The sequence below is a fragment of the Dendrobates tinctorius genome, unplaced genomic scaffold (genome assembly GCF_039654945.1).
Source record: "Dendrobates tinctorius isolate UK_male_01 unplaced genomic scaffold, ASM3965494v1 ptg000022l, whole genome shotgun sequence".
Taxonomy (NCBI): domain Eukaryota; kingdom Metazoa; phylum Chordata; class Amphibia; order Anura; family Dendrobatidae; genus Dendrobates; species Dendrobates tinctorius.
In genome coordinates this window covers 87,949,839-87,963,133 of record NW_027361690.1, presented here as the reverse complement: position 1 = coordinate 87,963,133, position 13,295 = coordinate 87,949,839, and the positions used below count along the sequence as shown (strand labels likewise).

At 43.4% G+C, this 13,295-nt stretch overlaps 1 protein-coding gene across 1 annotated transcript in view; it reads left to right on the top strand.

Annotated features, from left to right (window-relative positions):
* Window positions 1-13,295, top strand: part of IGDCC3 (immunoglobulin superfamily DCC subclass member 3) — a 267,620-nt gene that overhangs the window by 173,379 nt on the left and 80,946 nt on the right. Inside the window, exon 7 of the mRNA XM_073568864.1 lies at window positions 2,692-2,857. Coding sequence (XP_073424965.1) covers window positions 2,692-2,857 — 166 coding nt within the window. The remainder of the gene's footprint in view (window positions 1-2,691; window positions 2,858-13,295) is intronic.

Here is a 13,295-nt window from a genome sequence, read left to right as displayed (position 1 = left end):
GTGTTCCTGCTCCATCCTACTATCCACATTCCAGACCTTCAGTCCTACTCCAGTCCTGCCTCCGGTATTTCTGCTCCATCCTGCTATCCACAGTCCAGTCCTGCCTCCGGTGTTCCGGCTCCATCCTGCAATCCACACTCCAGTCCTACAGTTCTGCTCCAGTCCTGCCTCCTGTGTTCCTGCTCTGTCCAGCTTGGTGCCACGGTCCAGAGGGTCCACTCCTGGAGATCCCACTTCTGACCAGCCATGGTAACAGCGTGTAAGTGGAGATTGACTCTACCTCCATCAAACACCGAGGTACACATGCATATGCAGGATGTGCAAAGCATGGAATATCTCACAGACCTATTAAATAACACAATCTAGTGCTTTGAGGTGGTCTGGGCCCCCTGGGACACAAATTGGGTACAAAGAGACTGTTAATGAACACAGTTACGAAAAGTAGGTTATGTAGTAGGTATTGAACTAGAATTACTCCTCAACTCTTCTCCCCCTTCCTTCCTTCAGTGTCAATGTCCTGATATGTCCTGTTCGTTTATTGTCCATGTTTATTTATGTAATTGAACGAAGTTAACTCTTCAATGTTGAGTTTACATATCGTTACTGATTATTAAGTCAAACTATGAAATATTGTTAGCTTATATGTTGAATTTTTTTCCTTCTGTAATTTTATTTATGGAAAAAATTTGATAAAAACTTGGTAATAAAAAGAACTCGGCAAAAAAAATTCACTGTGAACATGGGATCCAGTTTTGGGCTCCACATTTTAAAAAGGACATTTAGAAATGGGATCCAGTTTTGGGCTCCACATTTTAAAAAGGACAATTACTCAAAGAGGAGATCCCAAAAGGGAAAAAAAGAAAAAAAAACAAACCACCTGGTTCCGGCGCTGCTATACTTCAACCCTCAAATGGAGGAAATCCAGTCGATTCTAGGAGTAGGTTCCAATATCAATGCTTTATTTCATGGTACATACAAAGACAACGCGTTTCGAGGTCCATTCCATGACCTCTTCCTCAGGTCGGATGTACAAGGATGAAGACAAATCAAAGGTTGATGGTTTATATCATATCGGGGTTAATTACCCTGCTGCTCACAAAGAGGAAGCTGTGGGGTGGAGTAACCAAATGCAAATACATAAACATTTCACTACAAAACGAACCAATATTAAAAGACACAATAACTTACTCCCCATAAATCACAAATTGGACTAGAATAAAAAAAAAAAAAAAAAAAAAAAATTTAATTTTTAAAGAAAAAAAACTTCTCTTACCAGAATCAAACCTATAAGGTTGTGGGACTAAAAGTATGTATGTGAACTAAAATCATCCACTTTAACTAGTAGTTCTATAGGCACACTATTATATTTGACTAAAAAGAGCCATCTATTTAAGATAAAAAGTGAACATTATATACACAGAAAACCAAGACCATGAATAACCAGACTGGTTTTCCACTTATAGTACTAAAATAAGATGTCAGGAAACCTTTTCAGAGTGACAGAAAAATATGAACAGCTGAAATAAGTGTTGTCACCAATATTCTAAGTAAATACATTTCTAAAGGTGCTATTGACATAAAATTCTCACCAGATGTTGATAACAACCCATCCAAGCCTCACAGGCAGATAAATCAAACCATAGATGTCCATAAATTAAGTTATGTGTAATAATGAGAAATAACACAGGGAAATAGTATTGAACAGTCTTGCTGAAATTTATTTAATACTTCTGTGGGTTCCTTCTGTGAGCTCTGAGCTTTAGTTACTTCCATAAATCTTCTACTGGATTCATGTCAGGTGATTGGCTTTGCCTCTCAAGCAGCTTTATTTTTGTCTTGGGATTCATATTGCTCAAATATCCACCCTCGTTTCATCTTCATCATCCTGGTAGATGGCAGCAGATTTTTATCAAGAATTCAGCGTACATTCATCCTTCAATATGAACTTTGACAGTGCCATATGCTGAAAAACATCCCCACACCATGATGTTCCCACATCCAGACTTCACTGTTGGTATGGTGTTTTTGCGGTGACGTGCAGTGCCTTTTGGCTTCTAAATATAGTGTGTATTCTGTCATCCAAAGAGTTAAGTTTAGATCTCATCTGACCAGACTATACTCTCCCAGCATTTCACAAGCTTGTCTTAATGTTGTTGCGCAAACAATAAAAAAGCTTGAACATGTTTTTTGTTCCGCAATGGAGTCTTGGCTGGTGAGCGTGCATACAGGCCATGGAGGTTGAGTGCATTACATATAGTTTTCTTTGAAGCAATTGTACCTGCTGATTCCAGGTCTTTCTGTTGCTCTCTCATGTGATCTTTGACTCTTGGACAACTCTTTTGATAATTCTTTTTACTCCTCTGTCTGAAATTTTGCGGCAGCACCTACCTGGTCATGATCTGTTTACGGTGAAATTATGTTCAGTAGCACCACACACATCTGAATTGGTCTAAATCCTAAATTAGTAATTTGCATATAACCTGCCATATAGTGTAGAAGATATATAGTTTGAATGCAATAGTTTAGATTAGTTTGAATACATACTGTATGTAGATTAGCTCAATAACTATTTGAAGTTAGCTTTTTTTGTTATCTAGTCGTAAAATCTCTTACCACTTATCCTTTTTGAGGCATTCTTACAGCATAACATTTCGCCTGAGGTCATTCATTGTACCATATTGTCTTTTGCAGCCCCTGCTGAGTTTGTTCAACACCCACAGTCCATTTCCCGTCCCGTTGGCACTACAGCAATTTTTACATGCTTGGCCCAAGGAGAGCCACCACCACAAATCACATGGCTGAAGAATGGGCAAGAGCTGGAGCCCAGAGGGCACATCAAGTTGAAAAATAATAATAGGTAATAGAAATTGCAATGCAGCCTAAGTTTTGGTCTTAGTTTAAGCATCCTTGTTTTCACTCTGTACATTGTAATACCAATTTGTTTTAGAAACCTTATGCCACCCAATCAAAGAGCAGATATTAAATGGATGAATTATCATAATTGCATTGTGCTATATGAGGGGGCTGTCAGGATAGTTTAAAATGAGGTGCAAGAGTTTTTTTTTTCAGAAACAGCGCCACACTTGGTTGTATCTTGTATTACAGTTTAAAATAATGACGTTTAAAGGGAATCTGTCACCCCTCTTTTCGAAAATGAGCTGCCGGCACCGACATCAGTGGCTTATCTACAGCATTCTGTAATGCATTCTGTAATGCTGTAGATAAGCCCCCGATGTAACCTGAAAGAGAAGAAAAAAGAGTTAGATTATACTCACCCCAGCATCCGTTCCCATCCGATTGGTGTCGCGGTCCGGTCCGGCGCCTGCCATCTTCATACGATGCCTTCCTCTTCTTTCCTTCCTGTCGTGGCTCCTGCGCAGCCACAGTGCTGTGTCCTGTTGAGGGCAGAGCAGAGTCCCTGCAGTGCGCAGGCGCCAGGAGAGGTCCAGCGCCTGCACACTGCTGTAGATAAGCCCCTGATGGCAGTGCCGGCAGCTCATATTCGAAAAAAGGGGTAACAGATTCCCTTTAATACGTCTAAGCTGCAATGCCAGCCATAGATCATGGCGCCATTTCTGAAAGAGAACTAGACTCACATCTTGTACAACTCTTTTAATGTAAAACAAGTATGGAGATTGGATAGTATATGGCATTAAATTGCCATTCTAATTATATTTTATTATTATTACATAAGATGAAGTTTATTTCTTATTTTAGATAATATCCTCATATGGCTCATGTATAATGGTAATAGTATGTAATCTAACATGAGTCAAAGGTTGTATATATGTAGTAGAGCAATGTGTAGGGCTTTACAGAGGCACCCTACATGCTATATTGTGCTCCATATGGTGTTTAATCACAATTATTCTCCCCTTGAAGCAATACTTAAAGAAGAGAATATCTCCATCATATGATATTCAATATATCCAATGTTTGTTTTTTGTACTTGATTCTTTGGTTATTTTGTGGTACACTGGGGCTTTATCATAGTTTAATGAATTATAGCCAAGTATAATTTAAAGGAAATTAATAAGCAGAACCTTGCGTCAAAACAACTCTTACCACTTAAAGAGAACCTGTTTAAGGCTATGTACCGACGTATGCAGAAAAAAAACGGACTCCTTACTAGGAAAAACGTGCGTTTTTTTGCACGATTTTTGCTCGTTTTTTTTACAGGAGCATCCTCCTGCTCATAGAATATAGCTAGAAATGCGGATCTTTCCACAAAATTAATGAACATGCTGCGTTTTTTACCGTGATGCGTTTTTTTCGCGGAAAAAAACGCATCAATGTGCACAAAAAGTGCGGAATTCATTAAAAAGAATGGGATGCTTCTTGCAAGCGTTTTTTAAGCGTTTTTGCTGGTAAAAACGCATAAAAAGCACGAAAAAAATGCTTACGTGGGTACACAGCCTAAATCAGATTTTTATGTTATTTTTTTAAATTTGGATAATGGTTTTTTTATTACAATATCAACATAACACAAAGAAAAATCTTTCAATTTTCACACTGGCCCCTAGGCCTAATATTAGACTACTCCTTCCTGACACTGGACATTAGTAGCAATAGACTAACTTGACTAATTGTGCTGAAGTAATTAACAAGCATGCGATCATCAAAGTAAAGATCATTGTGAGGGGTGGGGGAAGAGGGGAGCTGTGACCATAACCTATTTTGATTATATCCTGAGTTATGTATTTTATGTAGACATGTTATATTTCATTGTAATGCTATGTGTGATAATGAGACTGCTGAAAAGTCTTTTGTAGGCTGGTTTCACATTAGCGCTTTTTAAGCGCACGCACGGCCGGGGGTAGCTCCGCCCCCGAGCCGGCTCTCTGCCCGGCGTGCCCGCCCCTTGCTTGTAGCGCCGCCTCCTAGCGCACAGCGGCGCCTGCGATCGGCGCACACCCTATCTTTAGCATAGGGTGCGCAGATCGTGCGCAGGCCGTGCGCTAGTTGCGCTTTGACCTGCGCTGCGCACTTTTGACGGTGCGCCGTGCGCGCCAAAATCCGAAAAGTTTGATTTTGGCGCGCACGGCGCACCGTCAAAAGTGCGCAGCGCAGGTCAAAGCCCAACTAGCGCACGGCCTGCGCACGATCTGCGCACCCTATGCTAAAGATAGGGTGCGCCGATCGCAGGCGCTGCTGTGCGCTAGGAGGCGGCGCTACAAGCAAGGGGCGGGCACGCCGGGCAGAGAGCCGGCTCGGGGGCGGAGCTACCCCCGGCCGTGCGTGCGCTTAAAAAGCGCTAATGTGAAACCAGCCGTACAGAGCCGTAAGTGTGTGTGACTAACATTAGACCTAGTGGCCTGTGTGAAAGTTGCAAGATTTTATTTTTTTTTTTTATTAATACAGATAGTAAAAACTGAAAATATTATTACAAGTTGTTTTATTTAAAATACATTTAACATAAATAACATAAAGAATAAGAAACGGAGTACAAAGTCCATAAACTTATAAAAGAAGTATAATTTTATTAGAAACAAAATTAATAATCCATGTACAAAAAATGTTAATTTATAAAGAAGTAAACAAAAATCGTACAAGAAAGGTACAGAGAAACAATTAGCAACAGGATCAATGCAGTAGTGGCTAAAAAGTGTCCTAAAACCTGGACGGACTAGAACCACAATAAAGTGCTAAGTGCCAATATTGATAAGGGTATGGGTGGGCCACATATATTACTTAAACCAAAGCCTAATAATAATGTGCACAAAAATACCCAAGGCTAAGCCATCCCACCATCTCAGTGCTTACCCATAGTCTGTACAAGGAAGGACACATACTACGCCGCCACTGACGCGCGTTTTGCGTTTTGCTTTGACAAGGTGCGGCACTGAATCTGTCAGTAAGATCAAGCATCCTAAGCAGTTTATATGGGCATTTTGGTCATAGAAGCTGAATAAGATGGTACCTTGAAATCTACGATCCAATGTCTTTTCCCAGAGAAAGCCACATTTTTCTTTATATGTAGATGAGCTATTCCAGGCTATGGGCCAGACACTAATCTACATGAGTATCTGCCTCCAGAGATTATTGTAAATGGAAGGAGATGTTACCATTGTGAGACATATAAATAACACAGAACAGTAGAACTAAATGTTGTCTCATAACAAACACATTAGTAGCTGCAGCTCTCATGGCTTTGCAGTGAAATCAGGAGAGCAGAGAGTGGCTATTACACATCACACTGGTAACTCCCCCTTCATATAAAATAAGCTCAGGAGGCAGAGTCTCAGGGAGATCAGTGTCCAGTCCATAATCCTGAGCAGCTCATTTACACATAAGAAAAACTTGGATTCTTCGGGAATAAGACTTCGGATCGCAGATATCATAATTTTATTCTGTGACCCACATGCCCATATAGACAGCTTAGGAAGGATGATCGTACTGACAGATTCCTTTTAAACAAACAGATCATTTACAGATGACACATTCCAGCTATGGCATATGCATAATGACCAGTGAACCGTCAAGATTCTCTGGTGCCAGTGCCAGGAACGGGCAGGCAAGTAACTCCAAATATGCAATTTGCACTCATGCTCTCATGTGCCAACTACATGTGCGCGGCCTCACTCAATACAAGTGAACTGAGCAAGCTTCAGACATTTCTTATCGGGATGTGTCCGGAAGTATGCAAATCACATAATTGCAGTCTTGTGACCACCTGCTCCTGGCACCGGAGAATCCTGTGCTGAGAGAACCCATAAGTCTGTAGTCACATAGAGCCCCAAGCCTGGACAGCTTTTTATTATTGCCACTGATAAATTATTAAATATAGCACCCACTTCAACATATATTTTGGGCTTTTGTGGCTTTAAATTCTGTATTGTGATGGAACATTAAGAAAGTTTTAAAACAATGACTTTACCCTGCCATCAGACTTGTATCATGATAGCTGGGACCGCCTGTATATAATAATCCAGCATTGCTATTATAGGATATTCATAATCTTATGATCCCCGGGGAATTACTATTCGTGAACAGTGTGACCCCACTTAGGTTTGTCATCTTGCTTCTTGACGCTATAAGCTGCTCCAGTTTCAGGGGTCATACCCTGCCTGGGAGGTGGCTGTAATCCTGGACGATGGAAATGACGGATGGGGGGGAGAGGCACCAGTATCCAGGAGACATCACTATGGCAACAAGTAACCAGGGCACTGAGCTGTATTGATCCCCCCACCCTACCCATGGTAATTAAAGTCTTTCATTTCAATAGAAAGGGGCCTCCAGCCAGAAGGGTCCCTGACTTCAACTTTTAGATACTTAACCCCTTGACTGAATAATTTCAAAAGTCTATTGGCGATAATGAACAAACTGCTGGCACTGAATAGGTTAAAACAAATGTCTCCCCAAGTAAAGTTTACTGATGACAAGTGCGGTAAAGAAAAACCAGAAAAGAGATGTCATGTAACGATTGTGTGTCTATTCAGTGACCCAAGAAGTGAGAGGTCTCCAGTTTTTCCTATCACATTCTGGAAAAGGTTAACCAAGATTAATGAAAGGCTAACATACTTTTTTGCAATTTAATCAAGCAAAACCATTACCTAATACATAGGATAAATCCAGACAGATCATTGTCATGCCGATACAAAAGGGAGAACAAGCAGGTGCAGCGTCTGGAGGGCACAAAGGAGCTTAATGTCCTGTAACACATCACATTATTAATTGACAACATGATTAGGGACTGCCATTTGTAATAAGTATTACCTTATGTCTCAGTATGTGCCGAGTCCGTTCTTATGAATCTATAATATATCTACTGCCAGTGGCGGACACACACAGAAGAGGGGCCCTGCGCAAGAATAATATTTGAGCCCTTTTGAAGCCCAGTAGCTCATCACAATGCACAGTTCCAATACTTTTGAGGAAGGATTGGGACCCCTTACCTTTTGGGCCCCTGTACAACTGCACATGTTGCATCAATGATATGTCCGCCCCTGTCTACAGCCACATCACCACATGACCTGTGCATATCTAGCTGGACAGTCCAACTCAGAGAGGTGCACAATGTTTGATTCGAGGCCAACACTGTCAACGTCAACCACCAAAAACATTTTTGGCAATGCTTATTTTTAATATCACAATATGCAGCAACAGACACAGACAGAACAGGGTCCCTGTGCACAAACAGTATATGGGCTCTCTGCAGTCCAATACTGTAGCTGATCATAATGCACAGTTTCACCTCTTTTGGAGGTAGAAGAGATCTCCCTTATTTCCAGGGCCCCTGTGCAGCTGCACAGATTGCACCAATGGTATGTCCACCGCTGACAAAATACATATAAGGTTGCAGATTTAGATGCAGATCCGCAGCATTTTTGGCTGCACGGATTTGCATCAAATCCGCAGTGTAGTGCACAACCAATGATAGTAAATGGGAATTTAAGAAGTGTTGTGCACATGCTGCGTAAAAATAGGCGCACAAACGCAGCGTTTTTTTCCACAGCATGTTAATTCTTTTTGCGGATCTGCAGCTTTTCTGCACCCATTGATTTCCATTGAGTCAGGCACATCCACAGCAAAACTGTAGGTGTAAAAAAGATTTGCGGATTTGCTTCAGATGTGTTGCTAGAAGCGCTGCAGATCAGGAGGAGGGAAGTGTGTGGGCGGAGGGTGGGCGGAGACTGTGTGCGTGCAGAGAATGTGTGTGGGGGTCTGCGTGTGTGCGCGTGTCTGCGTGTGTCCCTATGTGTGTGGGTGTCTGTGTGCAGCCATTTTCTGATGGACTACTGCTCCAATTCGGCTATGAATGCTCACAGTGATAGCATTGCCGATGATGGGAAAGTAGTCCCATCAGACAATGCATGTCAAGTGTAAAAAAAAACATACAGAACATACAGTACATACATATACACATACATTACAGACAGTTCATACAACATATAACATAGAGTACATACTCACCAATCACCTAGTCCCCGAAGCCCTCGATCTCCTCTAATAAAAAAATAACAAACCAACCTCTACTTACCTTTCCACCATAGTCCAGTTAATAATGATTGTCCCATGACGCTCTCCCATGTAGAACACTGACATCGGGTGATGTCAGTGCTCTACAGGGGCTCCCGCGATTAACTGACAGGCGGAGGTAATCCTCCTCAATGTATCCCTCCACCGCCGAAAGAGAGGTCCCCTAACCCTAATTCTCACGCAGCATTGCTGTAAAGTGAGAGCTTGAACTCAGGTAACCTCAGTGATGCACTCCAGGAGCCATTGTCTCCTGCCAGTGCATCGTGGGAGGCCCTGCAAAGCAGTCACATCACCCGATGTCTCTGTTCTACAGGGGAGATCGTCTTGGGACACTAGTTATTAAATGGATTACGTCAGAACAGGGAGTATTTGTCTATTTATTTTTTTTGCAGGAGTTCGAGGGCGTCGCATGGATTAGGCGTATAATAAATATGGCAAAACTGTGTAGGGTTTTATTTCATCGAAAGACTATTTCTGGCTGTCTTTTTTTAACCCTAAACAACTATAGGATAAGTAATGGATAGATGTCTTATTGACGCCTCTCCGTTACTAACTGGGCTTGATGTCACCTTACAGTATAAAGGTGACATTAACCCCTTATTACTCCATATGCCGCTGCTACACAGCAGTGGGAAGAGAGAGGCTAAGTGCCAGAATCGGCGCATCTTAGAGATGCGCTATTTCTGGGGGCGGCTGGGGGCAGATGTTTGTAGCTGGGGGGACAATAACCTCGGTCCCTTCCTAGGCTATGATTCTCTGCCCCCTGTCATCGGCTTTCCCTCTCTGGCGCAGAAAATTGCACGGGAGCCCACGCCATTTTTTCTCCCATTTTTTTCAAAATTAAACACTATTCATTAATAAACTTTGGCCTTGCTATTATATATCTATCTATAGATATACAGTACAGACCAAAAGTTTGGACACACCATCTCATTCAAAGAGTTTTCTTTATTTTCATGACTATGAAAATTGTAGATTCACTCTGAAGGCATCAAAACTATGAATTAACACATGTGGAATTATATAATTAACAAAAAAGTGTGAAACAACTGAAAATATGTCTTATATTCTAAGCTCTTCAAAGTAGCTTTGATTACTGCTTTGCACACTCTTAGCATTCTCTTGATGAGCTTCAAGAGGTAGTCACCGGAAATGGTCTTCCAACAGTCTTGAAGGAGTTCCCAGAGATGCTTAGCAATTGTTGGCCCTTTTGCCTTCACTCTGCAGACTAGCTCACCCCAAACCATCTCGATTGGGTTCAGGTCTTGTGACTGTGGAGGCCAGGTCATCTGGCGTAGCACCCCATCACTCTCCTTCTTGGTCAAATAGCCCTTACACAGTCTGGAGGTGTGTTTGGGGTCATTGTCCTGTTGAAAAATAAATGATGGTCCAACTAAACGCAAACCAGATGGAATAGCATGCTGCTGCAAGATGCTGTGGTAGCCATGCTGGTTCAGTATGCCTTCAATTTTGAATAAATCTCCAACAGTGTCACCAGCAAAGCACCCCCACACCATCACACCTCCTCCTCCATGCTTCACGGTGGGAACCAGGTATGTAGAGTCCATCCGTTCACCTTTTCTGCGTCACACAAAGACACGGTGGTTGGAACCAAAGATTTCAAATTTGGACTCATCAGACCAAAGCACAGACTTCCACTGGTCTAATGTCCATTCCTTGTGTACCATGAAGGCCTGCTGCACAAAGTTTCCTCTTAACAGTTGTTGTAGAGATGTGTCTGCTGCTGGAACTCTGTGTGGCATTGACCTGGTCTCTAATCTGAGCTGCTGTTAATCTGCGATTTCTGAGGCTGGTTGTCAGGACTCTAATGTCAGGACCCTGTCGGCATCGGGAAACTGCAACGCCGAGCAGGGTGACTTACCCACACTATGGGAGAGCGCGGGGTCCAATACAGTAGTGACGGTTCAAGCAGACAGGACCTGTGGCACTGAAAATAGTAAGGAGTCCCAGGACCTAGATCATGTGACTGCAGGGGGCGGGGCTTAGCGTCCTACTGCTGCAGATGATACAATGTACCTACTGCAGGGAAACTGTAGAAGAGGAGAGGAAAACGCAGGTCAGACAAGCGAGGGTCATACACGGAGAGAGCTGTGCGGTACCAGAGGGACGAGCAAAGAATAGTCAAGTCACAGGCAGAGGGTCATACACAGAGAGGTAGCGCAGTACAAGAGGGACAGGCAGAACTCGTAACAGGGACAGAACCGGGTCAAAACCAAACAAGCAAGCAAGATATCAGGCACAAGGCACACGTACGCATGAGGTCAACTAACTCAGCCGAGGGCATGAGTATAACTGACACCGGACCTAGGTCAAGTGAGCATTAAATAGCCGCCCTCTGCCAGAGAGAGGCAGAAACAATTAACCCCTGTCTGACCATAATGGGCCAAAGACAAAGCACATCCTGGATCATGACAGTACCCTCCTCTCAATGGGGGGCCACTGGACCCCTGGGTCTCTCAGGATACTTGGCGTGAAAGGCCTAGACCAACCAATCCGCATGAACCGATCGAGCAGGAACCCATGACCGGTCTTCAGGACCGTAGTCTTTCCAATGTACAAGATATTGAAGGGCACGACGGACCAACCTAGAGTCAATAATTTGCTCCACCTCGTACTCAGACTGCCCATCTATCAAAACCGGTGGTGGGGAAGACGATGATCCCTCCCCATAGGACCTCACAGGTGTCAAAAACATTAGGGATCCGTAGAGATGGCGGGAGACGCAACCGAAAAGCCACTGGGTTAACTGCTTTGGTAATTTCATAGGGACCAATAAACTTAGGTCCAAGCTTCACAGAGGGGACCTTGAGCCTTATATTCTTGGTAGATAACCATACTTTATCCCCAATCTGGAACACCGGCCCCGCGGACCGTTTTTTGTCTGCAAAAAACTTATATTTATCCTGGGCCTTCGTAATGTTACTCTGGACCTTCCGCCATACCTCCCCCAACTGCTGGATAGTCTCATCCACCCCAGGACACCCAGAGTCCAAACGGGAAAACTCTCTAAAATGAGGATGAAACCCATAGTTGCAGAAAAAGGGAGATGTTCCCGTAGACTGGTAAATGCGGTTGTTAAACGCAAACTCGGCCAAAGGCAATGCAGTACACCAATCATCCTGTCGGGCTGAGGTCAAGCAACACAGAATTTGCTCCAGAGACTGATTGGTCCGCTCGGTCTGCCCATTAGTCTCTGGATGGTAAGTGGATGAAAAGGACAGACCAATACCCAACCTATTACAAAATGCCCTCCAAAATCTGGAAACAAATTGTACTCCTCTATCAGACACCACATTCAAGGGTACCCCATGCAACCGCACCACATGCTCAACAAACAATCTGGACAACGTTTCCACATTAGGTAGAGCTGCCAAAGGTACAAAATGTGCCTGCTTACTAAACCTGTCCACCACAACCCAAACGACGGTATTACCCTTGGAGGGGGGAAGGTTGGTGATGAAATCCAATGACAAATGAGTCCATGGTCTCTCAGGAATTGGCAGTGGTACCAATTCCCCGGCCGGCCGGTTATGGGGGGTTTTCGCACGGGCACAAACATCACACGCAGACACATATTCCCCAACATCAGAGGCTAAAGAAGACCACCAGAATATTCTAGCAATGGCCTTCCGGGTAGCCGAGATCCCTGGATGTCCACACAGAACTGAGTCATGGAACTCCCAGAGGACCTTGAGACGAAACTGAGCTGATACGAAAAGTTTATCCATCGGCTTAGCCGGAGGTGCAAGAGACTGGGCTTCCCGAATCTCCCGTTCCAACATATTAGAAATACCTGCCACCACCACCCCGGGCTGAAGAATGGAGGATGGAGGTTCGGGGGGGGGATACTGGATCTAGACTGCGTGACAAAGCATCAGCTCTGACATTTTTGGATCCTGGCCGAAAAGAGATAGAGAAGTGGAATCGGGAAAAAAAAGTGACCATCTAGCCTGTCTAGGAGTCAACCTTTTAGCTGACTCAATGTAAGCTAGGTTCTTGTGGTCTGTAATTACGGTTATAGGATGGACAGCCCCCTCCAAAAAATGCCTCCATTCTTGAAAGGCCAACTTCACGGCCAGAAGTTCTCGATTCCCAACATCATAGTTTCTCTCCGCAGGGGAGAATTTCTTCAAAAAAAGGCGCAAGGTCTCAAATTAGTCAAAGTGGCAGGTCCCTGGGACAATACCACCCCCACCTCTGAGGCGTCCACCTCAACAATAAATGATTCAGACGGGTCTGGTTGAATAAGAACCGGAGCAGACATGAAACATTTTTTTAAAATTGAAACGCCGCTA